Source organism: Bos grunniens, chromosome 2 (genome assembly GCF_055505025.1).
Source record: "Bos grunniens cultivar Pamir isolate PY7600 chromosome 2, Bosgru_T2T1.0, whole genome shotgun sequence".
In the NCBI taxonomy this organism is placed as follows: domain Eukaryota; kingdom Metazoa; phylum Chordata; class Mammalia; order Artiodactyla; family Bovidae; genus Bos; species Bos grunniens.
The window spans coordinates 9,001,813-9,027,384 of record NC_141166.1 but is presented as its reverse complement, the minus strand read 5'-3'; the positions used below and the strand labels follow the sequence as shown (position 1 = coordinate 9,027,384).

Below are 25,572 nucleotides of genomic sequence, written 5' to 3'. Positions count from 1 at the left end.
GCCCAAGCTTGGGCTCCCTAGGAGAGGCCGGGTGGTGGCGCCCAGGCTGCAGAGGGCTCTTGGGAGCCTCGGGGTTTGGCTTAGAGGACACTGCAGAGCCCTGGGGTGTTGTGGCTGAGGCCCAGCCTGGTGAGCCAGAAGCTGACATTCCAATCCCACTCAGAATACTGTGTGGCCTTGCATGAGCTGACTTCAATGTCTCGGGCCTCAGTGGTCTGGCCCATGAAATGGGAGAGTAGTAGAGCTTTCCAGGGAAATGGTGAAGCTTCCACCCTCCCCCCAAAGCCTGACCTGGCTTCTGGGAAAACACGGAAATGTGGAGTTGAATCATCCTCCATGTCTTTTCTACTTCTGAGTCCCTCTGGGAGTTGAAGGATTCAGGGGGCTGACGAAGGACACTGGGAGCCGGCAGAGGGGGAGCGGGAGGGTTGGAGGCAGTGGGGACCAGAGAGCAAGAGGAAAGGCCTAGAGGCAGGCAAGTCCAGGCACATGAGGCTGGAACAGAGAACCCCATAGAGATGCACGGGTGGGCAAAGTGAGCAAAGGGCCTTGAATGACTGAGTGCAGCCCTCAGACCCCAGGCTCTGCCCAAGGCCCCTTGACAAGCCCCTAGGAAGCCCTTTCTGGAGGCCCAAGGGCTCCAGCGTGAGCGCTGGTGACGCCCCTTCATGTATTTCCCCCTTGGTGCCTGATCCCAACTCCCATAAAAGCTCCCCGAAGTGTCACCCAGCCACACGCGTGGACACCTCTCTGGGACTGAATTGGTTGACGATGGCCGGCTGACAGCCACCCACAGCCCAGGGTTGGGGGTGCCTGGAGGGATCCGGGCTCCTGGGGCTCCCTGCTACCTGGGCCCACACTGGCCTTCATTAAAAAGGAGTTTTCCACAGGATCCAAACCACCAGCCAGCCACTCCTGCCCCAGCCGCTTTCAGTTCTGCTTTTGGGCCGCGTGCTGAGGCCAGCCCCACAAATAAAAGCCATCCCTTTTTTCTCTCTCTCTCTCTCTCTTTTTTTTTTTTTCTAAAAAGGGAGTGAGGCAGCCACAAGATCTTCTAAGAGGCTGTGACATCACGGCCCAGGTGACTGCTGCCCAGCCAATGGGCCAAGGCCGCGAGCTGGCTTCTTGCATCCTGTGAGCTGAGGTTGGGTTGACACCGTGAAGGCCTGGTCCCTCAACCACAGAACCACAAGGCCAGGCCCTCGGCCGCCTTCGGGGGGCCCTGCGCCGGAGCTGGTTGGCTCCTGGTCCTCCCACCCCCGGCCGCCCTCGCACCCACTGAGCTGAGCTCTGACGGGGGCGAGCCTCATTCATTCATTCCCGTGGCGCCTGGTGCTGGGCTGCCTCTGCTCTCACCGCCCCGCGACTCCTGCCCTGGCTGCCGAAGGCCCCTTCCCGCCATCTAATGATACACTCTGCATACGCTTCTGTTGAAAATTTGTGGCGAGACATTCCTGTGGGACCGGGAATCCAAATTCTTGGGTACAAACAGAAACTTACTTTCCTTGGGGATTTTTTTCCTCTCTCGCTCACACACACACTCTCGCGTTCTTTCCTTTTTTCTTTTTCATAGCAGTAGGTGGGGGTGGGGGGGGAGTGAAAAGGACGAAACGACAAAAAAAAAACAAACAAAAGGCAACCCCCCCCCACTTTATTTTCAAAAGTAGCTAGGAAAAAATAAAACAACAGCCAACCAAGTTATCCCAACCCAACCCTCAGAAGGGCTGAAACCTCGCCTTCCTCAGAGCAGGGCATGGCATCGAACAGCATCTTCGATTCCTTCTCGACCTACTCGCAGACCTTCATCCGCGGTGAGTAATGAGCGCCCTTTTGGGTGGGGAGCTGGGGCCAGGCCCCGGACCACGACCCTCCACCGCCCGCCCTGGCTGCCTTCAAGGGCCCAGGGTTGGTTACCTAAATCCGCTGGCTTCTGAAAGCCGGAGGTGGGAACTGGGCTTGGTGGCCTCCGTGGTCTCCTGGAGTGGGACATCTTTGTGAACTTTTATCCTCAGCTGGTGGGGACCGTTCGTGGTGAGGGTCATGGATACCACGAGACCTCAAGACCTCAAAGACCAGAGCTCCGAGGGTCGTGAGGTGGAGAGGACACGGGGGTGTCCCTGTGACCTCACGAGGCTTCCTGCCTCCCCCGGGGGGCTCTGGGGCCCTGAAACCCTAGCCCCTGGCCCTTCTGGGGTGCTCAGACCCTCTACCTGTGCTCAGGGAGATACTCAGATTCTCCCATCCCCCAGGGGCCCAGCCGGCTTCTGCCCAGAGCCGCGGAGCAGGCAGTGGGCAAGTCTTACATTGGTGGACTCAGAGACCTTCCCAAGGACCTTCCCCTAACTCTGCATTTTCCGAGGAACCCCTGGGACTAGGGAAGCAGAGGGAGAAAGGGGTCCAGGCTTTTGTTGGAATGCATGCAGCTCTGGGTGGCCCTGAGCCTGGATCAGAGTGCGGGGAGCAGGCCTCAGGAAGGTCTGTGGATTTGGTCATGGGGAGAAATCAGTTGTTTCTATATATGGCCTAGAGGGACCCAGAGGTCTAAGTCATGTCCCTCAAAAAGGATTTAGTTCCCAGATGCCCCACTGGGAACCTCTGATTGAGGCTAGAACTCAGGGGGAGACTGTTCCTGCCTCTGTCTGGACCTTCGAGGTGACGTGCCCGGGCCTCAGACAACACCCTGTTGCCTTCCCCCTCACTAGTGGGAGCCCAGATGGGGCTGTGGCACCTGGGATCAGGGGTCAAGAGACCCTGAGGCCAAGATCAGTGGCTACCCTGCTGGGCAGCCTTAGACAAGTTACTTAACGTCTCTGTGCCTCAAATGAAGGCCCCTCTGGCTGTGACATTCTGATTGCCTGAGGCTGGGAATGGCCTGTGTGTGAGGGCAGGGCCTCGGGGTTGTACACTGGGATGACTTCTCCTCTGGAATAGAGGGATGGAGTGGAAGCCAGAACTCCAGGGTTTGGGGTCCAGGCCTTGCCTTTGCTCTGCTGAGGTGGTCAGCTGAGATGCAGTAGCCGGTCTGACTGTCCATCTGCCCATCTGCCCATCTGCCTGTCCCGCTGTGGACTGACTCCAAGCCAGTCCTTGGGCAGCCAGCTCTGTGCAGGGACCGAGGCACATTTGAGTGCTTATTGTTCAAAGGCTTCTGCACGGGCTTGTCTGAGGGCTGGACGCGCTCCCTCCTCCCTGGAGAGGGGCTGAGGCAGGCTGTGCGGCTGCAGTCGGGGGGCTGAGTTGGGGAGAGGCGGTTTGTGGGGGCTGCCATCCCTGTGGTGGGGGCACTCCTGTCAAACCTGCTTGTGGCCGGTGACCAGCAACAGCCCTGGGTCTGGGAGCCGAGCGCCGTGGGCTCCTTCCTTCCAGCGGCTCCTATTATAACGCTGCTCCCTTTGTAGTCCTGCGAGCTAATTAAAGGCAGTGCTGTGGCAAGAAAATAGGAGTTTATAAAAACCATTTGCTGGGTCTTTGTAATCTGTACTTCTCCCTCCGTGAGCAAGATGGAGAAACGTTGAGCTCAAAACAAAGGAAATTTAGGAGCCAGGACTAAAGGGCCACCCACCTAGGGTGGGCTCCTGAGAGATGGTAGAGGTGACCCGGAGGGAGAGGGAGGGGACAGCTGGTGGCTTTGGGCTGGCTGTGTGCACAGAGCTGGGAGCCTGCCCGGTAGAGCGTGCTGATCCCTGGAGGGTGATCTGGTAAGCTAGGGTGGGGGTGGGGTGGGGTGCTCTGTCTGCCGTCTGAAGCTTTCCCTGAAGTTCCATGTCCTGTCCACACCATCTGGCCCCCTGTCTTGCCCAGTTCTATCCCCCCCAACAGTTCCCACTCACTTAGACGGATCTGCCTCCCAAATTTTGTCTCCAGAGGTTTCCCAATTCTGTCCCCAGAGAGATCCAACCCTGGGGTCCTGCAGCGCTCGTTCCATGCTAATCCACGCTTAACCTGCCGGAAGCCGGGGACCTTTGCGGACTCTCAGGAAGCCTATGGACGCCTCAGAATTGTATTTTTAAATGCATAAAACAAAATACAAAGAACTATGAAGAAAAAAAAAAAAAAAACCTCAGATCTATAGAAACGCTGTCTTCAAACTATAAAAAAAGCCAGTGTGTGACACCGTGACCACGGGCCTCTCAGTGGGGACAGTAAGGGCCATGATGCGACAGGGAAGGGCATACACAGTATTTCAGGAGAATCGTGACAGCCCTAAGGAGACTGAAGGATGTCTGCGATTTCCACGGGCGACAAAGTCACTGTGGAAAAAAGATGCTAAACTTTAGCTAGAGGTCAGTGAAAGGAAAGACGTCATGTGTTTCCTGCCGAGTCCATGGAGGCCCTGAATTCAGGCCTACGGGCCTAGTTCCTTAGCTGGAAGTGGTAGAGCAAGCGGGTCTCAGGACATCACCACCTCCTGAGAGGTTTTTCGACTTGGGTTCTGGATTCCAGAACTCCTCTCAGTTCTCTGTGATGACGAGGTCTGGGGAGAGCCTGGCGTGCGTGCACATGTGCCGGCCAGGCTCCTCTGCCCATGGGATCCTCCAGGCAGGAATACTGGCGTGGGTTGCCATTTCCTCCTCCAGGACATCTTCCCGACCCAGGGATCGAACCTGGGTGTTCTGTGTCCCCTGCAGCGGCAGGCAGATTCTTTACCACTGAGCCACCTGGGAGGATGGGGAGAGCGTGGAGAGGTGTTTGATCCCCACCTGAGTTAGAGGGTGAGGAGGGGACGAGAAGAGGGCGATGCTTACCCCACAGAGCTGGCAGACTGATGGCAGAATCCCAGGCACTGAGGGGGCGAAGGGGGCTCCTGGGGTGCATTTCTCCGCCTTCTCCCATCTCTTCTCCCGAGGATTCTCCCAGGGAGGAGAAGGGGTATGAATCCTCTCTTTGACAAATGGGGAAGCTGAGGCCTAAGAACACACTGCATGACTATGGACAAGTCCTGCCCAGTCTCTGGGCCTTGGGGTCCCCACTGGACAAACGGGGCTATGGCTTGGGAATGCCCAGGGGCCTGTCCACAGCCCTTGGAGGGCCAGCACCTTCATTCTGGATCTTCCCCCGAGGCCTATCTCTGCACCCGCTGGGGTGTCCTCTTGCAGCAGGCCCCCCTCATAGCACCCCCAAAATGCACCCTCCCCAGGACACTCAGGGAGGGCGCCCCTCCAGGGAGGGAACTGGAGGAAATGGGTCTAAACTGCCACATGCAGGAATCGCAGGGAGGTAGAGGTTTTCCCCGACTCAGTAATTCCACATACGCTCATCAAGGAGGAGATAATGAGATTCAGGCTGGGTTCTGGAATCAGACACTCCAGGCTCAAGCCCTGCCTCCGCCCTTCAGAGCATCATAGCCCGAGGCAAGTTGCTTCACCTCTCCGTACCTGTTTCCCCATCTGTAAAATTGGAGCGATGATTACACCAACCTCATGGGCTCTGGAGAGAATTAAACAAGCAGGGTACCTGGCACAGAGTAAGCGCTTGCTAAACGTTTTCATTTTTCAAATTATCCTGAGCTTGGCCTTGTGCTGGGAGCTCAGCTGCAAGGGTGACTAGGTCAGGCTCTCCACCCTTGAAGAAGTCACGGTCTGGTGTAGAAAGAGATGGTGAACTGAAAATTGCACCGGGATGGGATAAATGTTATAAGGAACTAAGAACAAGAGGGCTGGGGGATCAGAGAGGGCGACTGGCCAGACAGTTCTGCTGGAGCTGGGCCTTGCAGGCTGAGGAGGTGACCAACGGGGAAAGGATGTCCCAGGCAAGGGGCAAGGTGGGGAAGCAGCAAAGGATGTGTTGATGCCAGGCGCCTCCTGGGATGGCTGGGGGGCACCATGAGGGATGAGCTGCTGGAAGGGGACTAGGATGGGCCTGTCTGGCTGGGGTTCTCCGAACAGCGGTGGGCAGCTGACCGGCAGCTCTGCGCCTGAAGACACCTGGAAGGAATGGGAAATGGCCTCTCAGGTGTCAGCCAGGCCTGTGCAGAGGCAGGGGGTGAACAGAATGGCCCTGGGCAGAGTCTGACTCAGAGGTCACCAGCCAGTGGGGCAGCTGCTCAGACCAGAGAGGTCACTCACTGTGTCCTTTGCTCAGCTCTAGGCAGTGGGCAAACAACAGGGGACTCTCCCGAGTCCCGGGCACCCCACGATGGTTGGTCACCCCGAGCAGTGTGCCCTTGGCGGCTTCCCCTCCCCCACAGCCCCGGGAGATGAAGGGACTGACCGCCAGCCACCCACACCCACTCCGGCGCTTGCCTGGCGCCACCTCTGCGGAGCCCCTTTGACGGCGGCTCCTGAGGCCGCCCTGCACACGCCCGTCTCCCCAGACCACCCTGCCTGTCCAAAGTACCCCCCAGGCAGGAAGGGCATTCCTGGGAGTCCCCCCACTGGCCACAGGGTCTGGGCGGGCATGAGGCGGCCCCACACAGTGGGACTGTGTGTCCAGGCCTCACCCGTGCCCACGACGGCGGCCGGCGGCCCCCAGCAGCCCCACTGGTCACATAGAGAGCCCATTGACACCCTGGCCTGGAGGTGGCCGCATCAAAGCTGAGGCCTCCTCGGCTACTCGGGGGGCGGGGGGGGCCTCTCGGGGGAGATGGGGGCCAGGAGTCGGATGCCCCCAAGCAACAGGGCCTGACCTTCCAGAAGGCTCTGAGAGCAGGAAGGCAGTGGCACCCCCCCACTCACCCCACCCCATCCTCACCTGGGAGCCAGTCTGGATGCCTTCATCGACAGGGACACTGGAGTCCGGGCTCAGGGTTCAGTGGGGCAGAAGGATGCTGGTCCTCCAGCCATCTCCTGGGGATACCTGGTCTACAGACCCTTCCTCAAACCCACCAAGCAGGGGGGTGCCCCACTGGCAGCTAAGGAACCTCACCCAGTCTTCAAGACTGAGCTCACCCATCCCCTCTTGCCAGCAGTATCCCTCAGGACCCTGCGGCCCTCAGGGTTCCCTGGCCTCCTGGGTGCTTCAGACCCAGGCTGGCCTGGGCCTCAGTCAGTCACTCGCGCCTTGGTGCCCAGTAGCCTGCCTTACCTGCTGGAAGTTAGGGGGGCAGAGGGAGGTGGGAAGGAAGGGTTTGACCCCCTCAGTGGATTTGGAGCCCGAGTCTTCCATCCCACCCTCCTTGAAACGGCACCTCCTGGAGGAACACAGCCGGGTTGGGAGCGAGACTGTCCTACCTGGAGACATGGCGAGAAGCAAGAACAGTGAGTGAATTCAGGAGAAACGTTGGAGCTGGCAGGCAGAGCACCTCCGCCTTGGTTTATAGATGGGGAAACTGAGGTCCTGAGAGGTGTGTGGTCTTGTGTGAGGCCCGGACACAGCAGGAACACCGACTTTCCCCAGCCACTTGGGGACCAACCTCACACGTAGCTCAGGAGTCAGGCCAGGTTGAAGCTGTTAGGTTAGCTGGGTGACCCAACACGTGACTTCATTTCTTTGAGTTGGTTTCCTCCTCCGTAAGATGGGGCTAGAGTGGTTGCAAGAGAGGAGGCAACCCTGCCCTGAAGGCCTGCATGGCACTTGGTCTATAGTGAGTGCTCGCTCGGCATGGCCACCTCCTCGAAACTCTCGGCCCTGTGCGCCGACCCGTTCGCTAACTTGCCACTTGCCGACATTCCCATGTCTCAACCCCCAGCTCTGTCTCTAATACTGACCCCTGGTGTTAATGCTGGAGAGGAAAGTGCAGGGAGCCTGTAAGAAGGACCGTCAGGCCCCTTGTCAATGGCTCCAAGAGACGGGAATGGAGAAGAGCCAATATGAAACGCAGTTAGTCACAAGCCCAGGCGGCAGCCAGGTCCCGCCACTTCCTTGCTATGTGGCCACGGGTAAAGTGTGGCCTCTCTGAACTCAGTTTTCTCATCTGTACAATGGGAAGAACAAATGGTAGCCACTTTAAGGCATGCTGGGTGGGTTAATGAGCTCATGTATATTGCATGCTTAATACAGGGCTTGGCGCAGAGGCAAGATCTCCCCAATTATGGAAATTATGACTATTTAGTGTTCCTGTTCCTCCTGGGCAAGAGTCTGACTCTGAACTGGATGGGGAAGGTGAGAAACCCACCTCTCTCTTCTCAAGGCCCAGTCTAAAGACCTCCCCTTCTGGGGAGCCTTCCTGGGTTCCCCCCCTTCTCCTCTCCAGGCCTCAGGAGTGCCCTACCCTCCTCCTGGCAAGGGGAGTGCTCCTGGGAGCAGGTTGGGCTTAGAGGAGGGAGTGGTGGGGGCTGAAAGGACCAGTGAATGGATGGACCAACACAGACTCTCAGGAGGGTTCCAGCTTCTCCCCTTACTTCCTCTTCACCGTCTGGCTCGTTCTTTGAAACAACGCTTGCTGGTGGGAGTCTGAGCTCTCATGTCCAATCGGCACAGCCGTGTGAAGGTTTAGGTTCCTCTTTGGGGTTTTCATTTGCGTCTGGGAAAAGTGTTTTTGGCAAAAGGTTCAGACTTACGTGTGGGCGGATGCCCATAACTTATGATTTGCTGAGGTGACCGAAGTTAGCCCCCTCTAGAACATCTGACTGAAATTCCTCCATGGCGTTTGGCCCCTCTGGGGTGAAGGGCTGCCCACTGGGCTTTTTTAGAATGCAGGGTAATTTCAGGGATCTGCTCACCTTTGTAAAGAGGAGAACAATGGCTGGGTGTAGAGGAAGCAGAAGACATAAGGGAAGGAAAACTTGGGGAGCGCAAATGAAAGGGGTGAAAGGAAAGGGGATGGGGAGGAGAAGGAAGGTCCATTTTGGTCATGCCCCTGCCTCAGACTCAACTCGCCCAGGTGCCCTGTGGCTAAAGACAAACACGCCACTATGGCCCTGAGAAGTGCCCCCCCTGAGGACTTTCCTTCCATCCTCCTTGCCCCCCATGGAGGGAGCCCCCCACCCACAGCTCTGGCCAGCAAGATGCAACAGGGACAAGATGGTTGGAGCAAGGAGCCCCATGTCCTAGGTAGCAAGGGTTCACGGCACTGAGCCTGGTTCTCCCCTATAGAGCAGCCATGTCCCCTCCCAGAGGGCGGAGGACACCACCTGTGGGAACAAGTCCGCCTTAGAAAAAAGACTGGAAGGAAAACACAAAAATGCTGTAGTTTGTGCTACATGATGCAATGATAGTGAGGAGCATTTATTTCTAATTCTTTTGATGGTTGTAGGTTTTCCAAAATGTTTAAAATTTTTATTTATCTATTTTTGGCCATGCTGGATCTTCGTTGCTGTGAGTAGGCTTTCTCTAGTTGAGGCAAGCAGGAGCTATTCTCTAGTTGTGGTGTGCAGGCTTCTCATTGGGGTGGCTTCTCTCATTGCAGAGCAAGGGTTCTAGGGCGAGTGGGCTTCAGTAGCTGCAGCAGGGGGGCTCAGTAGTTGTGGTTCCCGGGCTCTAGGACACAGGATCAATGGTCGTGGCGTACGGGCTTGGTTGCTCTGGGACATGTGAGATCTTCCTGGATCAGGGATCGAACCCAGGTCTCCTGCATTGGCAGGAGGATTCATTACCACTGAGCCACCAGGGACGCCTGGTTTTCCAAAGTTTTAAACACTGAACACGTATTGCTTATAAATTTAGTAGGGGGGAACTTTAGTTTTTCAAAACGAAGAAGAGGAAGGGGCAGCCCCACCCTGTTAGGAGCAGGTGAACTGGGTCCCCTGTCAGTCGGGGTTGCAGCCTGGGGTTAGTCTGCTCCCGTCCAGCTAAGACCCCGCCGGCCGGCCCTGGTCTCTGTTCCTCTCCCCACACCCCTTGCCTGTCGCCTTCCTCCCGGGCTCTCTCCCACCTGGCAGTGGGGCGAGGGTCTGCCCTGGGCCAGGCGGAGCCGTACACATAACAGGTGCTCAGGAAATGCTAGTGGCCTGTACCGTGGTCCCAGTCTGAAAACAGGGTTCCCTGGGAAGGGCTGGTTTCCCTGGATTCTCCCATGCCCAGTGCCCAGGACCTGGGTGCGATGTAGGCCAGCCGGTGCTGTTCAGTGGACATTTGCTGAGTACCATCTGCACGTCAAACACTGTGCTGGGCACTGAGGATTCAAGAGCGGACCAAACAGACAACACTGCCTGCCCTCCTGGAGCCCGTGATGTATGGAAAGAGTTTTTCTCAGGAAAATGCCCCAGTGAGAAAGGCCAGCACCTCTTTGGCTGATGCCCTTCCTATCGATATAGAATCTCAGCCTCCTGGGATCTCTGTAAATGTTCCCATTGCCCCGCTGAATCCTCATCACAGCTCCGTGTGCCGGGCACCACTACCTTCATTGCAGAGATGAACAAACAGAGGCAGACTGACAGGTGATGGGCTGAAACTAACATTTCATAGAAGAAAGACCCTAAGGAAGGGAGATGGGAACCATGTTTGTTAATGACTTGCTGTGTGCCAGGCACTGTGGGAGCTCCCATTTTAATCAGTTAATCTCTAATCCATGTAGTAGGTGCGGTCAATGTCACCCCCATTTTACAGATGAAGAAACTGAGGCCCAGCAAAGGGACGTAACTAACCCAACTAGTTACGCAGCTAGTAACCACCAAAGCCCAAATTCACATCAGAATCTGTCTGATATCAAGCCAACCCAACAAAAGTCTCCTTTCTACCTGGCAGACATCTCTTCTTTAAGGTCTCAGCTTGCCACCTCCATGGAGGTCTCCCTGATTCCTCCAGGCAAGGTGATCCATATTCTCTTCTGTGCTACTAGAGTATCTTCAGGCCCTTCTTACTTACTTCCAGGCTTCCCAGAAAGGATAGGATCTGGGATAGACAGATCTTGGAAGGGAGGATCGTTGGTGTTCCAGGGAGAATAAATGGCATCAGCAAAGATATGGCAGAAGGACCTTGTAGAGACGCTTGCTTAGAGATGAGAGGGCCTGGGGGGTCCTGCAGCGATGTGGAGGGAGAAGACGCTAGAAGGAAGGTAAGCCAAGCCTAGAGGCTGGGCATGGCCTTCAAGGCAGTGGGGTCCAGGCAGGATCCGAGCGAAGCGGTGATGTGGGGCACAGCATCCCGTGATGCACCGGGCTGCTGTCTCTGAAATAGGCCAGTGTAGACGTGCGCCTTGAGCTCCTGTGTGTGAGTAGAGACCACAGGGGCCCTCCTGCACCCGCTTGCAAGTCCTATTTTTATCACTCTCTAGACACACATCTTAGTAACTAAAGCAAACTTGTTCTCAGGCACGTAGAGTGCGCCATGGATGGGCTCGTCTGTGGTCTGACGAGGACAAGTCGACGGTTTAGAGCAGCCAAAACGAGACCCATTCCGGGGAGAATCCCGGGACCCGTGCCCATGGAACAACTTTGCAGGACATGGTGCAAAAGGAGAATGCAGGGCCCCTTGTTTGAAAACCATTAAGAATGTACGGATGGCAAAATACCGAGAATGAAACCAAGAGTGGGGCTCTGCTGCTTCTTTTTAAAAAATATTTATTTATTTATTTTTGGCTGCATTGGGTCTCAGATGTGGTGTGCAGGCTCAGAGGTTGCGGCCACAACTAGCTTAGTTGCCCCGAGGCATGTGGGGTCTTAGTTCCCTGACCAGGGATCGAACCCGAGTCCCCTGCACTGGAAGGCAGATTCTTAACCACTGGACCACCCAGTGGGAAGTCCCAGTGGGGGCTCTTCTAAACAAGGGACCCTTTGTGACTGCTTGGCTTGCATTTCTGTGCAGCCGACCAGCCTAGAACAGCCCTGAGCAGGAGGGACCCTGGGCTGAAAATGAACCTCTGTCTGCTTTTCCTCCTTGTGCTTCATACCTTTGACTTGTGCAGGCTTCCATTCTTCATGTGTCCACAATTTAAAAAATAATAATAAATGAAGTCTTATGTAAGCACATCCCTTGAAGCTTTTAGAACCAGCAAGAACTTTAGGGAAAATATGAATTCACCAAATGCCCACCCTTCCTGCATTTTAGGTTGTTGATCACCTGAAGGACCTAGGAAATGTGAAAATAAATTCTGTAATCTCAACACTCAGAGAAAACCGCTATCATTCAGTGTATTTCAGTCTAGACTCTCTTCCCCTGTGTCTGTTTTTTTTGCCTCTAGAGGGTTGTTCCCTTTACAGGTGAGGCCATACAGAGACTTATGATATATTCTGGAACTTCACCAAATATATTGATAATCAATATGATATATGTTGGGATATGTCTTGCAAGAGTCTAGAGCGATGCTATTCAATAGAACTTTCTGCGAAGATGAAAACATTCTGTCTCTACTGCCTCACGCTGTAGCCACTCACTGCGTGTGAATACTGAATGCTTGAAATGGGCTGGCCCAGGTCCACAATGAGTCTGAATAAAGGACTGAATTTTTAATATTATTTTACCTTAACTATTTTTATTTAAATAGCACATGTTGGACCATCTAGACCTAGAACCTATGTGCCCAACTGTCAACCCACATTATCTCTTGAGGTGAGGTTATGAAGTTTTTCATTTTCCAACTCAGAATGTTTGATAAGTCTTATACCCAACCATCATGAACTGCTTTTTGTAAGCAGAATAAAGCTGCTGAAGATTTAAGTTTGTAATGTATTCAGTGCTATGGTGGGGAGGCTTTAGATTTTTAAAAGCATATCACCAGGGAAGATCGATCCTGAAAGAGTGAGATCTATTTTTATTTCTCCTATCAATGTGCACGAGAAAGAATGTGGGGTTTAGAATCAGAAGCTGTGGGTTTGCCTCCTGTATCTGCCACTTGCTGGTTGTGTGGCCATTTAACCTCCGTGAACCTCAATTTCCTCATCTGTAAGATGGGGATAGTGATGCTACTGACCTTGCCAGGATGCTGTGGGGACTGAATCAGACAGTGATGATGAGAACGCAGGGGACCAGCTGAGCAGTAGAAGCAAGTTACTGGACATGATTTCCGTAGAGGTGGAACCACTCACTCATCTCTGTGGGGGGCACTGCTCACATCTCTGCCATTTCCTAGAAACCAGGAAATGAGGGGGACATCTCTCGACGTGTGTTCGGCAGATGTCATCGGGTGCCGAGCAGAAATGAAGGGGGCTCATAAAAAGGAACAAAATAATGCCACTTGCAGCAACATGAATGGGCACAGAGATTGTCAGACAGAGTAGAGTAAGTCAGACAGAGTAGAGTAAGTCAGACAGAGAAAGATAAATATCGTATCATACGTGGAATCTAGAAAAATGGTACAGTAAGTTATTTGCAAAGCAGAAATAAAGTCACAGATGTAGAAAACAAACTTAAGGTTACCAAGGAGGGGCAGGGGGGTGAATTGGAAGATTAAGTTTGGCATGTATACACTGCTGCCACTGCTGCTGCTGCTAAGTCACTTCAGTCATGTCCGACTCTGTGCAACCCCATAGATGGCAGCCCACCAGGCTCCCCCGTCCCTGGGATTCTCCAGGCAAGAACACTGGAGTGGGTTGCCATTGTCTTCTCCAATGCATGAAAGTGAAAAGTGAAAGTGCAAGCCTAGCCAGTCAGAATCGGCTCTGCTGCTTTCTTGCTGGTAAGCCATTACCCTCACTGGGTTGCAGTTTCCTCAACTGAGAAATGGGCCAGCGGTCATTTGAGAACCCAGATGGGGAGGTTTGTAAAACACAGCGCGTGGTCTACGGAGAAGGCACTTGATGGATGGCGGTTGTCTCCTTCATCAGTGCATAGTTGGGGAAACTGAGACACGGAGCCGTGGGAGCCCGGAGGTGGGGAAAGCTGAGCCAAAGCTGAGCTCAGAGAGCACTCCAAGAGCCAAGCCAAAGTCCGATGGCTGACCCAGGTCCACGCACGGCGCGAGCAAAGGGCTCCTTTCCCATTTGGCAGGGAGTGACCCTGCTGCCCCTCTCCTAAGAGCACTCTGAGCCTCTCCCCCGGGGCTCCTCTCCCTGGAGTCCCTCCCACCTGTGCAGGTTCTGTGTGATCCGGCACTGTGCCCCAAGCCTCCTGCCTAGGCATCTTGCAGCAGTCCTCTGGAATTTTCTATCTGGGTCCCCCACATGAGGTGAGCAGCACTCACAGACATGCTTCTACCCCAGTTCATGGACCCCCTTGCTTGTCCAGGGGAACATTCCTTTGCCCCAAGTCACCTCTGAAATTGTGGGCTCAGCACTTGATGTCACTGCTAACTCTGAAACCCCAAGCTGTTGGTATTTTTGTCCCCATTTTGCAGAGGAGGAAAGTAAGGCCCAGAGAAGTGAAGTCACTTGCCTAAGTTCACATCGTGTGTAGGGGGTGGAGCTGGGGTTGGATGCCAGGCTCTGCTCCCCACTGCCACAGGGTCCCCCACGGGCACAGCACAGGACACAAAAGGCAGCTCCTGAGTGCACATGCTGGATACACACCACACACGCCCCCCGGCACCCCTGCATGTCAGGGGCTTTGTTGCTGGGGTAGAAGCTGAATGACTGAGTGGGGCCCTCCCTCAGGCGGGGCCAGCTTCATGGGCTGCCACCCATGGATGGCACAGTGCTCCAAGTTCAGAAGGTCCCCACACTTGTGTTTCCTGCTCTACAGTTGCCTCCTGACATTGCTAATAACTTTATCCTTGGCTAAAAGGGGCTGCTGGGGGTACATGCCAGCTCAGACTCCAGGGTGGCCCCATGCTCTGAGTGGAGGCTTGCCATTCAGCCGAGGCAGGATGGAAGCTGGGTTTCTCTCCCCCCTGCCCCAGGTTGGGGGGGCTTGGCCCAGAGTAGTGGGCCTGGGGCGTTGGGTGGGCTCCTGAGGCTCTCCCTGCCTGAGCAGACAATGGGACGAGTGAGGCAGGCACCTGGCCTCGCCTTTGGACACATTGTGGCCCTCCTCGATAAGCTCACAAGGCCCCAGCTGATGAGGCGAGGAGGGACTACAGCTCAGTCAGGGATGGGGCTCAGTCTGTGACCATGTGGGGCTCCGATTAGGGCCTGTCTTGTTCACAGCCAGGTTCCCAGTGGTAAGCTAGGTTGGATTCCTAGGAGGGCTCAGTAAATACCTCTGGAGGAATGAATAAGGGAACACAGTTTTCCCAGAGGAGCCAAGCCTTGGATCCCAACCCTGGGATGATCTGCACTTTCAAATTAGCCAGCCCTGGGTCTGAATCTTAGCTCTGCTACTTACTCCCCATGGGATATATTTAACCACCCTTTCACACATTTTCCTCATCTGGACAAGAGGGAAAATAACATTTCAGAGAATTAACCAAGATAATATTTCAAGTGCTTAGCTCTGCCCGTAGCCCCAGCGAAATGCTCAGGGTGTGAGAACTAAGGTGATATCAAAAAGCTCTGCCAACTCCTCCCTCCTTAAAGATGCATGGTATTTACTTTGATGCTAAGATTTCCAGCTTTAACATTTTTTAGGTGGTTTTTCTGTATTTCTCCAAGGTTTTCATTGCACTCATATTACTTGTATCACAGGGACAGGGGTGTGTTATATAAGACACTCAATTAATATTGTTCAGACAGTAAAGAATCTGCCTGCAATGCAGAAGACTTGGGTTCAATCCCTGGGTCTGGAAGATCCTCTGGAGAAGGGAATGGCAACCCACTCCAGCATTCTTGCCTAGAGAATTCCATGGACAGAGGAGCCTGGTGGGCTACACAGTCCATGGGGTTGCAAAGAGTTGGACATGACTGAGCGACTTCCCCAGTTGCTCAGTGGGAAAGACTCTGCCTGCCAATGCAGGAGACACATGTTCGATCCCTGAGTCAGGAAGATCCCCTGGAGGAGGGCCTGGCAACCCACTCCAGTATTCTTACCTGGAGAATCCCATGGACAGAGGAGCCTGGTGGACTACAGTCCACGGGGTCGCAAAGAGTTGGACACAACTGAGTGATTGAGCACGAGCGACTAACACAGTTAACGTTATTTATTAACGGTATTGTTTGAAATAGACAATAAGAAGGAGGTAAGTCAGAGTCAGCTGCCTGCAAGCATTCACTGGGGTCCCAGCTCCTTGGGGCCCTGATGGCATTTGGGGCTGTGCTTTCACCCACATGCACCCCTCCCCAACAAGTAACCTCACCCACAGATGCCACTGCCTCCCGTGATCCATCCCCCACGGGCACGCCTTCCCCACATGTACCCCCCTCCACTTGTGCCCCTCCCCACCTGTACTCCTGCCCTTCAGGCGCCCCCCTCACCCACAAGCTTCCCACCTTCAGGTTAGCCCAGTCCCAGCCCAGGGCTCTGGGTAGGAGCTGTAGGTGTGGTCAGGCCACCGTCACAAGCTGCCCCAGTTCAGCAGCCAAAGTCTGACACCCTCTCTCTACGTTAGGCCCCCAGGCTGTGTGCCCACCACCCCCCATGCTCCCCACACCCCCACTCACAGAGGCAAACACACATCAGAGGCTGCACCCACTGTGACAGACACCCGACTTTTCAGGAACCCCTGACTGTGGGGACCCGGGGACATCTGGTGGTGTGGTCTGAGGGAGACCGCAGGGGAAGCAGCTTTGCCCTACCCAGGCTGGTCCCCGCTTCTTGGGCCAGGAAGTTCATCCTCTTCCTGGGCAGGGGGGAGAGTCCCCAGACACCTGCCACTGGGCCGTGTCCATGTGGCTGATGCTTCGAGACAGATGAGGCCTTAGGGAAACCCAGGACAGATGGGACAGAGTGGCGGCCCCAGCTCAGAAGTAGGTTCTCCAGCTGGGAGATGCTTCAGAGGTGCCCGGAGGGGACCTTACAAGTGGGGAAACTGAGGCCATGCAGGAAGGTCCCACTCTGGGTCACCCCAGAAAGGCAGAGGCAGAGGAGGTGGGAGCACATGGCAGAGAAGCAGTGAGGAAGGCAGGCCCGGCCCAACCCCTCTGGGCTTCGGTTTCCCTCCCATCACATGGGGACCACGCGGGCACCTTCCAGATCCAGCAGCCTGATCTGCTGGGAGCTCTGGAAGGCTTCAGGGAGCTTCAGGTGAAGTCCACTTAGCTCCCTGGCTGCTGCGGGAGAAGAGGATGCAAATAGGAGGGGTCCCCAGGGACCTGGGTTAACCCCCCCGCCACCCCCCAAGCTCATTTCTGGCTTCTTCTTCCTGTGGGGTTGGTTAAAAAATAGCCTCCCATCTGCCGGGGCTGGAGGGGGGAGGTTCCATCTGGGGCTGTTAGGTACCCCCAGCCTGGCCTAGGACAGAGACTTGCCTACTCCAACCCCCCGAGGACCAGGCTTGGTGGCCTATGATGACGTGGCCTGTCTGACAAAGTTCTGTCTCCCTTTGACTCAGCACTGAGGTATCACCACTGCTGGGCTCAGAGAAGCCACACGCCCAGGAGGCTGTCCTCCGAGTCCCTGCTCTCCCATTTCACAGATGGAGAGGGTGAGGGTTCACGCATGTACCGGGACAGAGGACAGGACCTGGCCCACCCAGCTTGCAGACCAAAGCTTCCTCCTGGCTTCCATCAGACAGTAGCTAGAAGGGGCAGACCCAGATTACAAGGCTCACAGCTCTCTAGGGCAGAACCAGTGGCCTACAGGGGTGCAGCCTCTGGGGGGCGGGGCAGAAGAGTCAGCTTTATACCGAGTCAGGCCAACCAGAGCTGAACCCCAGATGCCCTGTTTCCTTGCTCTGTTACTTCTACAAACCACTTAGTTCTAGGCTTTCAGGGATCTCATCTGTAAGATGGGAGACAGTCATCCCAACCGCTAAGGAGAGTTGTAGGGGTGCACAGAAATGCATAGGGCCTGCTACGTGGTAAATTCAGTCACTGAATTATTAACACGTGTGATGTATATGCAGGCCTGGGGCCGTGAGCACCCTCAGAGATGTCTCAGGCTGCTGCATTTGGAACCCAGTGTCTGAGATGGAAGACACGAGCCTTAGACCATGACATGGACAAGTGGCTGAGTACATGAGTATCTTCAGCCTGGATGGAACCAGAGAGGCCTTGGATGTAGATGGGGCCATTCTTCTGAGGAGGTCAAATGATCCCCAGGGTTTCCTCCCAAGGCCAGTGGTAGGAGTGGGGCTGGGGAGCAGCGGGCAGGTGGTGTTGGGGGCACAACAGTGTCCACGTGGGCCTCCCAGTCCTGGAACGTTCCCCAAGGGAGGACCCAGGAATGCCCCCAAGGCGTCCACACCGGGGTATTCCAGGCAGTGTCTTCACAACTGAAATCTGGAAACACCCCAAAGGGCAGACCACAAGGGAGCACCCTGGTGGTCCAGCCAGAGGTGGGAGTCTGTCCATACTTAATCCCCACCACTGCCACTCAGCACAGTCACATCCCCCGCAGGTGAGGAGAGGATTAACAACATGGGGAAATGCACACTGTAGGTTGGTGAGTTTCAAAACCAGGTTCAAAACACGGAGTATAGGTTCCCACCGTTAGAAAATAAAAGAAAGAGGGAGGGAGAGAAGAAATTAAATCTATACATACAGTGAGAATACCAGAAGGCTGAAAACCAAAATATTAACAATTGTTCTGGGTGGCAGGATTATGGATGGTTTTAATTTTCTTGTACATAATTTCATTATTTTCCAATTTTTCTTTAATGAGTGTGTATTATCCTTCTAATTAGAAAAAAATGTGTTTTGCTTCCAGAGATGGGGGTCTACAGGTTAGAGACTGTTCTTCCCTTTTCATAGACTCTAAAACTGAGGCCCAGAGTGAGATGTTCACTCATTGCCTTGTTCATTCATTCAGTCATCCACTGGTCCTTACATCCTTCCGGAAAGCCCACTAGAGGAATGCTCAGTTCTAAGTTCCTGGGCCAAAGAGCTGAAAGTACTCAGTTCTGTCCTCAGGGTGGCCACAGTCTGGGAGAGTAAAGGACACAAAAGCAAGTCCTTATAATTCACTCAGAGGAGGGGACAAGTCCTCCTGAGAGCATCAGAGACAGTCTCACAATGAAGGGGAATTAGGACCAGGCTTTGATGTATCAGCAAGGGTTCTGCAGTCAGAGAAAAGCGGGAAGCCACCCCTCACAAAGCACCATGGACTATTAGAGAGAAAGAATCTGCTCTCTGTGGGAAAGTGTATCAGGAGATAAAGCTAGAATGTTCTGTGAGGGAATTCAAGGGCCCTGAATTGCTTGGCTCTGCAGGCTGTGTGACTGAGAAAGTTACTGAACCTCTGGGGCCTCAGTTTCCTCATCTGTAAAATGGGCTAATGACCTCATCGGGTTACTGCAAGAACTAAGTTAGCAATCGTAATGCACTCTGAATGGTATTTGGTATACAGGAATGGTCATGAAACTGTTTGCTTTCATGATTGGTTGTTATATACCCTGCATGCACTCTGGGAGCCAAAAGGATTTTTAAGCTAAAATTTAATGTTCATTCATTTATTTATTTATTTCAGTCATTCAACAGATACTTATTGAGATCCTAGTATGACCCTAAGCCTTTTTTTAATCACTGGCAACAGAGTTATCAGACAAAATACAGGATACCCAAGTCAGTTGAATTTCAGATAAACACTGAATGATTGCACTTGCTGGGACAAGTTTATACTGAAAAAGTGTTTCTTGTTTGTCTGAAATTCAATTTAACTGAGTATTCTGTATTTTTATTTGCTAAATCTGGCAAGTCTAACTGGGGATGTGAAACCAAATGGAAAAAGATTTGCTGTAACAAATCACCGCCAATGCAATAGTTTAAAGCAACAGACATTTATTATCATACAAATCTGGGGGGTCAGAAAGCCTGCATGGGTTTCACTAAGAGTAAGGTGTTGGCAGGGTTGTGCCTCTTTCTGGGGCTGCAGGAGAATCCACTTCCTCATCTTGCCCAGCTTCTAAAAGCCATCTGCTTTCCTTGACTACTGGCCCTTTCCTGCCTTCACGGCCAGCAATGCTGGGCCAAGTCTTTCTCATGCCACCATGTCTCTGGTTCCGCAGCTTTCCAGATCACATCTCCCGCTGACTGCCCTCTTCTGCCTCCCTCTTCCACTTTCAGGGACTGTTGTGCTGTATTGGGCCCATCAGATAATCCAGAATAATCTTAATGTCAAAGTCCTAAACCTTCACCATGTCTACAAAGTTCCTTTTGCCACATGAAGTAATGTATTCAGTTTCAGGGGCTGGCATAAGGGCATCTTTGGGGGCCATTAATCTACCTGCTGCTGGGGCTCCATGAAGGCCTTTCACTGGGGTGTCAGGGACCTGACTGAGGTGGGGAGTTGAGCCACGTGGACTGAATGTAAAGCCTTTCCAGGCAGAGGGAACAGCATGCGCAAGGGCACTGTGGTGGGGATATAACTGTGTGTTTGAGGACCAGCAAAAAGGCCAGTGTGGCTGGAGCGGGATGAGGGAAGGGGAGAGTGGAAACAGACGAGGACAGGCAGACGGAAGGTGGGTGTGGTCATGAAGAACCCCACAGGGCTGACTGGAAGGGCAGAATCAGTGATGCCCCTCTCCACTCCCCACCCTCATCTGCCTTCAACCCCTGCCCCCAAGACCATCCTGTTCTGCTAATACCCACTCATATCAAAGGCCAAAGTGCCCTCCGAGGTACTGCAAGCTGAGAAGGAAAAAGGGTTCCAATGAATTAGACTTAAGGATCTTCAAGGTCTTCCCAACACTAGGCATGCCTCAGTCGCATCTGACTCTCCGCTACCCCATCAACGGTACCCCACCAGGCTCCTCTGCCCATGGGATTTCCCAGGCAACTGGAATGGGTTGCTGTTTGCTCCTGCAGGGGATCTTCTCAACCCAGGGATCAAACCCTCATCTCCTGTGTCTCCTGCATTGGAGGGCAGATTCTTGACCACTTGCGCCACCTGGGATTCCTTCCTGTGTTGACCCGCTGTGATTCCCAGACTCTTAAGACCCTCTGATTTTAAGGATCTTATATTCCAGGACAAAAGCCTCATAACAGTGTGACCTTAGGCAGGTTATTGAACCCTGCTGAACCTCAGTGTGCCTGCCTGAAAGTGGGGTCACCATAGAACCCAGCCTCCTGGGCAGAGGGATGATGCCAGGAGTTAAACTGTACCATGTGCTCAGCACCATGCCTGGCACACAGTGAACACTCAAAAGCTGTGCATCCTGATGACAAAGATTCTGACGTTCTTGGAGTCTCGGAGCCCGGAGTCCGAGACCCTGCCTCCAGGAGCCTGACACTGGCCAGCTGTGGAATTCCAAGTCTCCGGCCCACCCCCCTACACACACACTGCCAGCGTGCCCCTAACGCCCTGGCCTCCTCCACGTGCTGGGTGGCAGGCCTACCCCACAACCACATGAGAGACCATTCCCCCAGGGTGTCCCCACACCTGGGAAAACCGGCAGCCTGCCCGGCGCTGGCCCCGCCCAGTGGCTGGAACACCGGGCAAGATCAATGGAGCCCGACTGGGCTCCCAGGCCCGGCACCTTGTTCCAATCAGGGCTGGGCGCCTTCCGCTCGGGACCCCCGCCCGGGGTTGGGGGGCCCAGCACCACCCCTCCTGGGCCCTGCCCAGCGGCCCACGTTTCCAGCCCTGTGACTCCTGAGGAGCTGTGCCCAGGGCTGGACTCCACTCTGGCTACTGCCTGCCTGGACTTGGAGGTTTTAGAACATGCTGGATGGTGGGGGCTGGCCCGAGGAGCACCAGGCTGGGGATGGGCTTGAAGGAGTCCTATACGAGCCCCTCCAGCTCCAGCTCAGTTTCTTCAGCGGCAGGTTGGGCTACTTAGATTCACCCCGCACGTGCTTCTCAGGGCTACTGTGGGAGAAGCAAGAAGGGAGATGCAAGATTCAGAGTCACGGACACTCCCGGTGCAGAAAAGGCAGGAGAAGGCAGATGGGAGCAGCGGGTCCTGCCGCGCCGTGGGCCCTCACGTATGTTCCCCGCTCCCTTCCTCCATCCTGAGTCCTTCAACCTCAGGTCTTGGCTCAAATGACACCTCTTCCAAGAGACTTTCACTGACAGCCACCCCATCCCGTCTAGGGAATTAGGGACCCACCCATTAGGCTTCTCAGGTGGCGCTGGTGGTAAAGAATCCACCTGCCAAAGCAGGAGACATAAGAGACGTGGGCTCAATCCCTGGGTAGGGAAGACCCTGGAGGAGAGCATGGCAACCCACTCCAGTATTCTTGCCTGGAGAAATCCCATAGACAGAGGAGCCGGGCGGGCTACAGTCCATAAGGTCACACAGAGGCGGACAAGACTGAATCGACTTAGCACGTACATACTAATTTTGCTGGCGTGTGTATGTATTCACTCCTTGTTTATCTCCCGTCTCCCCTGCTGGAATCAAAGCCATCGTGTCCATTGCTGGATCCTCAGCACCTAAAATAACTCCCGGCACATAGTAGGTGCTCAAAAAATGTTTGTTGACTGAGTGAACCTAGCACCTCCTCCATCCATTTGCTTATTTCTCCTTTTCCTTTCCCACTCTTTCCCTCATCAAATGCAGTGCTCCCCTGTATGACTAGGAACATTCTCCCCTGTGCTCCTGGGACGGGGCAGCCTGGTGGACTGCCGTCTATGGGGTCGCACAGAGTCGGACACGACCGAAGCGACTTAGCAGCAGCAGCAGCAGCATGCTCCTGGGATGGGACCAGGTTCTGTGAGCTAAGGACTCTCAGACCATCAAGCCCCCCCGCCCACTTGGTTTGTCTGAAGTTTGGAGATGGAGCAGGAGGAGGACCCAGCCTCACCCAGGTTCTGAGCACATTCTAGGATCCCCTTTCAGAAGCTCACTCAGGGGCACCCCAAAAGTCACAAGTGATGAACATCATCTTCTTGCCAGTGACAAATTCACGCCAACAGCAAATGACAAAGAGTGCCCAGTGTCTGAGCCTGTGGCCAGACATGCCAGGTGGGAATCCATGAGCTTGCTCTAGTCTCTGTTCGGCGCTGCCCTTATCCTCAGCCCTGCCCCAAGGGCCAGAGGCCTGCTAGGCGAGGAGGGGCAGAACACTGCTCGCTACACGTTACTGGCGTCACTCTGGGCTTCCCAGGTGGCTTGGCGGTAAACAACCTGCCCGCAGTTCTGGAGACGCAGGAGACACGGGTTCGATCCCTGGGTCAGGAAGATCCCCTGGAGGGGGGAATGGCTACCCATTCCAGTATTCTTGCCTGGAGAATCCCATGGACAGAGGAGCCTGGCGGGCTGTAGTCCACAGGGTTGCAAAGAGCCAGACACGACTGAGTGACTGAGCAGGCATGCACAGCATCGCTCTGGCATCACCCCATTCATCTACCCCTGCTGGCCTTTGGTTCCTGGGCGTCATCTGTGGAATCGGGGCCACAGCTCTGTCTTGCATCCATGGTGTCTGTGCTCTCTGTAGGCCAGGCAGGGCAGCTCAGGTTGCCAAGGTTCAAAAGCTCAGCTCTGACCTTCACCCAGGGTGTGAACTGGAGCCAGTTATTAACCTCTCTGTGCCTCAGTTTTCCTAGTGGTATAATGGAAGTAATAATAAGGTTACCTAACACACAAGGTGGGCTTCCTAGGTGGCGCTAGTGGTAAAGAATCTGCCTGCCAATGCAAAAGACGTAGAGGCCCAGGTTCAATCCCTGGTTCGGGAAGATCCCCTGGAGGAGAGCATGGCAACCCACTCCAGTGTTCTTGCCTGGAGAATCCCATGGACAGAGGAGCCAAGTGGGCTACAGTCCATGGGGTCGCAGACTCTGACACAACTGAAGCAACTTAGCCCTCGTGCATGCAACACATAAGGTGGCTGTGAGGATAAATGATATGATATATGTCAAGTGTGAATAGCATTAGTTATTGTAAAAGAGGGGCCTGGCCCCTGGGATTAGGCTGCTGCATACAGCAATGCACAATTTCAGCATCAATAGACCTAAGGCAATGGCACCCCACTCCAGTACTTTTGCCTGGAAAATCCCATGGACGGAGGAGCCTGGTAGGCTGCAGTCCATGGGGTCGCTAGAGTCGGACACGACTGAGCAACTTCACTTTCACTTTTCACTTTCATGCATTGGAGACGGAAATGGCAACCCACTCCAGTGTTCTTGCCTGGAGAATCCCAGGGATGGGGAGCCTTGGTGGGCTGCCATCTATGGAGTCGCACAGAGTCGGACACGACTGAAGCAACTTAGCAGCAGCAGCAGACCTTGGTTCAAATCCCAGCTCCACCCCTTCCTAACTGGCTCCAGGAGACTTATTCAACGCACTTCAGTCCCTCACCTGTAAAGAATGCCCAGTGACAGATACCTGGAGGGCTACTCGTAAGGTCTAATGAGCTCGGTAGGGACCGTGCTTAGCAGGGGCTAGATACACTGAAATTCTCAGCATGGTGGGGTTGTCATGATGAGGGTGGCTTCGAGTCCACCAGACGATTCAGCTGAGTGAGCTGGTGGACAGGACAATCTGGTTGAAACAACGATCTTGCCAAGAGTAAACAAGTCCCAATTTTGATGCACCACGGGCAATTCTGCAACTCTATGCAAATTTAAGCATTTTTGTCTATTCTTTTTTCAGAAGTTTCAGGGAGGACGAGCTTTTCAAATATTTTTTATCTTTTGCTTTCCTTTACTGCATAATATAGTAACGGGGTATATAAAAATATTATCTAAGTTATAATAATAAGATAGAGACCCATAAACCTACCACCCATCTTTTTAAAAACCCCACTAAGTGGACCTTAGGGCTCCCACCAACACCCCCTCCCCAATCACATCCCTCTTTCTCCTTCCCTGCTGCCATGGTCACCCACTCCCCTGGTCTTTGTTTTAACCATCATCTTGTTCATATGCTTTTTGCTTTCAACGTCATTTTCCATTTATGAGTAGATACTTTGGAATAAACTGAAAGGCAGAAATAAAGGATGTGAGCCATTGAACTACTAAAGTTTACTTGTGGGGAAACCATGGAAGATGGTCATGTGTGTGTGTTCAGTCATGTCTGACTCTTTGCAACCCACATTGGACTGTAGCCAGCCAGGCTCATCTGTCCATGGAATTTTTCAGGCAATAATACTGGAGCAGGTTGCCATTTCCTCCTCTAGGGATCTTCCCAACCCAGGGATCAAGCCTGTATCTCTTGCATCTCCTGCACTGGCAGGCGATTTCTTTACCACTGTGCCACCTAAAAAGATGGTCAATTCTCCCCATTTTACAGATGAGGAGACTGAGGCTTGAGAAGGCCCAAAGTCACACATTAGCAGGTAAAAATGCCAGGGCAAGAACTCAGAGTTGGTAGGCACTGTGTCACTAACTGTCAGGTCACAAATGAAACTTTGGTTTCATTCTCTCATTTGTTCAATAAGTGCTTACTATGAGCCAATCTAGGCTGGATACTGGCACCTGGTCCAGCTTCCAGTTCCATCCAACACTTGTATTCCCACTACAGTATCCTGACTTCAACTTGAATACCTCCCACAATGGGGAACTCTCTACCTCCCGAGGAAAATCTCGTTCTGGGAAGGAGGTTAGCAGATACTGGGGATGTGTCTGAAAGCTTTGGGTTCACAAACCACCTAGAGAGTCAATGCCCCTCGACTAAGAACAAATAGAAACTTCCATAGCCAGGCCTCAACTCCTCCCAGTGCCTCAGAGTTGGGTCCAGCTGCCTGTGTAACCTTGAACGAGTCCCTGATCTTGCCTGGACTTCAGTGCCCCCAGTTGCAGATTAACATGGAATTCTAGAACATTGAAGATGGACAGTCCTCCTGGGGATCAAGTGTGTGCCAATGCATTTGTCTCTCTGATGGGGTTTGTTGGAGGCCCAGAGAGGAAAGGAACTTGCCTGGGGATACCAGCAAGGAATAAGGGGCTAGAGCCAGGTCATAAGTCACG

At 53.8% G+C, this 25,572-nt stretch overlaps 1 protein-coding gene across 3 annotated transcripts in view; it reads left to right on the top strand.

Annotated features, from left to right (window-relative positions):
• The first annotated feature begins 1,300 nt into the window (after window positions 1–1,300).
• Window positions 1,301–25,572, top strand: part of RUNX3 (RUNX family transcription factor 3) — a 64,776-nt gene continuing 40,504 nt past the window's right edge. For 2 of the 3 annotated variants that reach the window (XM_086365219.1, XM_086365214.1), the window contains exons 1-2: window positions 1,343–1,482; window positions 1,746–1,811. In XM_086365219.1, coding sequence (XP_086221345.1) covers window positions 1,754–1,811 — 58 coding nt within the window. In that variant the 5' untranslated portion in view covers window positions 1,343–1,482; window positions 1,746–1,753. Of the gene's footprint in view, window positions 1,483–1,722; window positions 1,812–25,572 lie in introns of all 3 variants that reach the window. The other variant, XM_086365222.1, reaches the window with a different exon arrangement.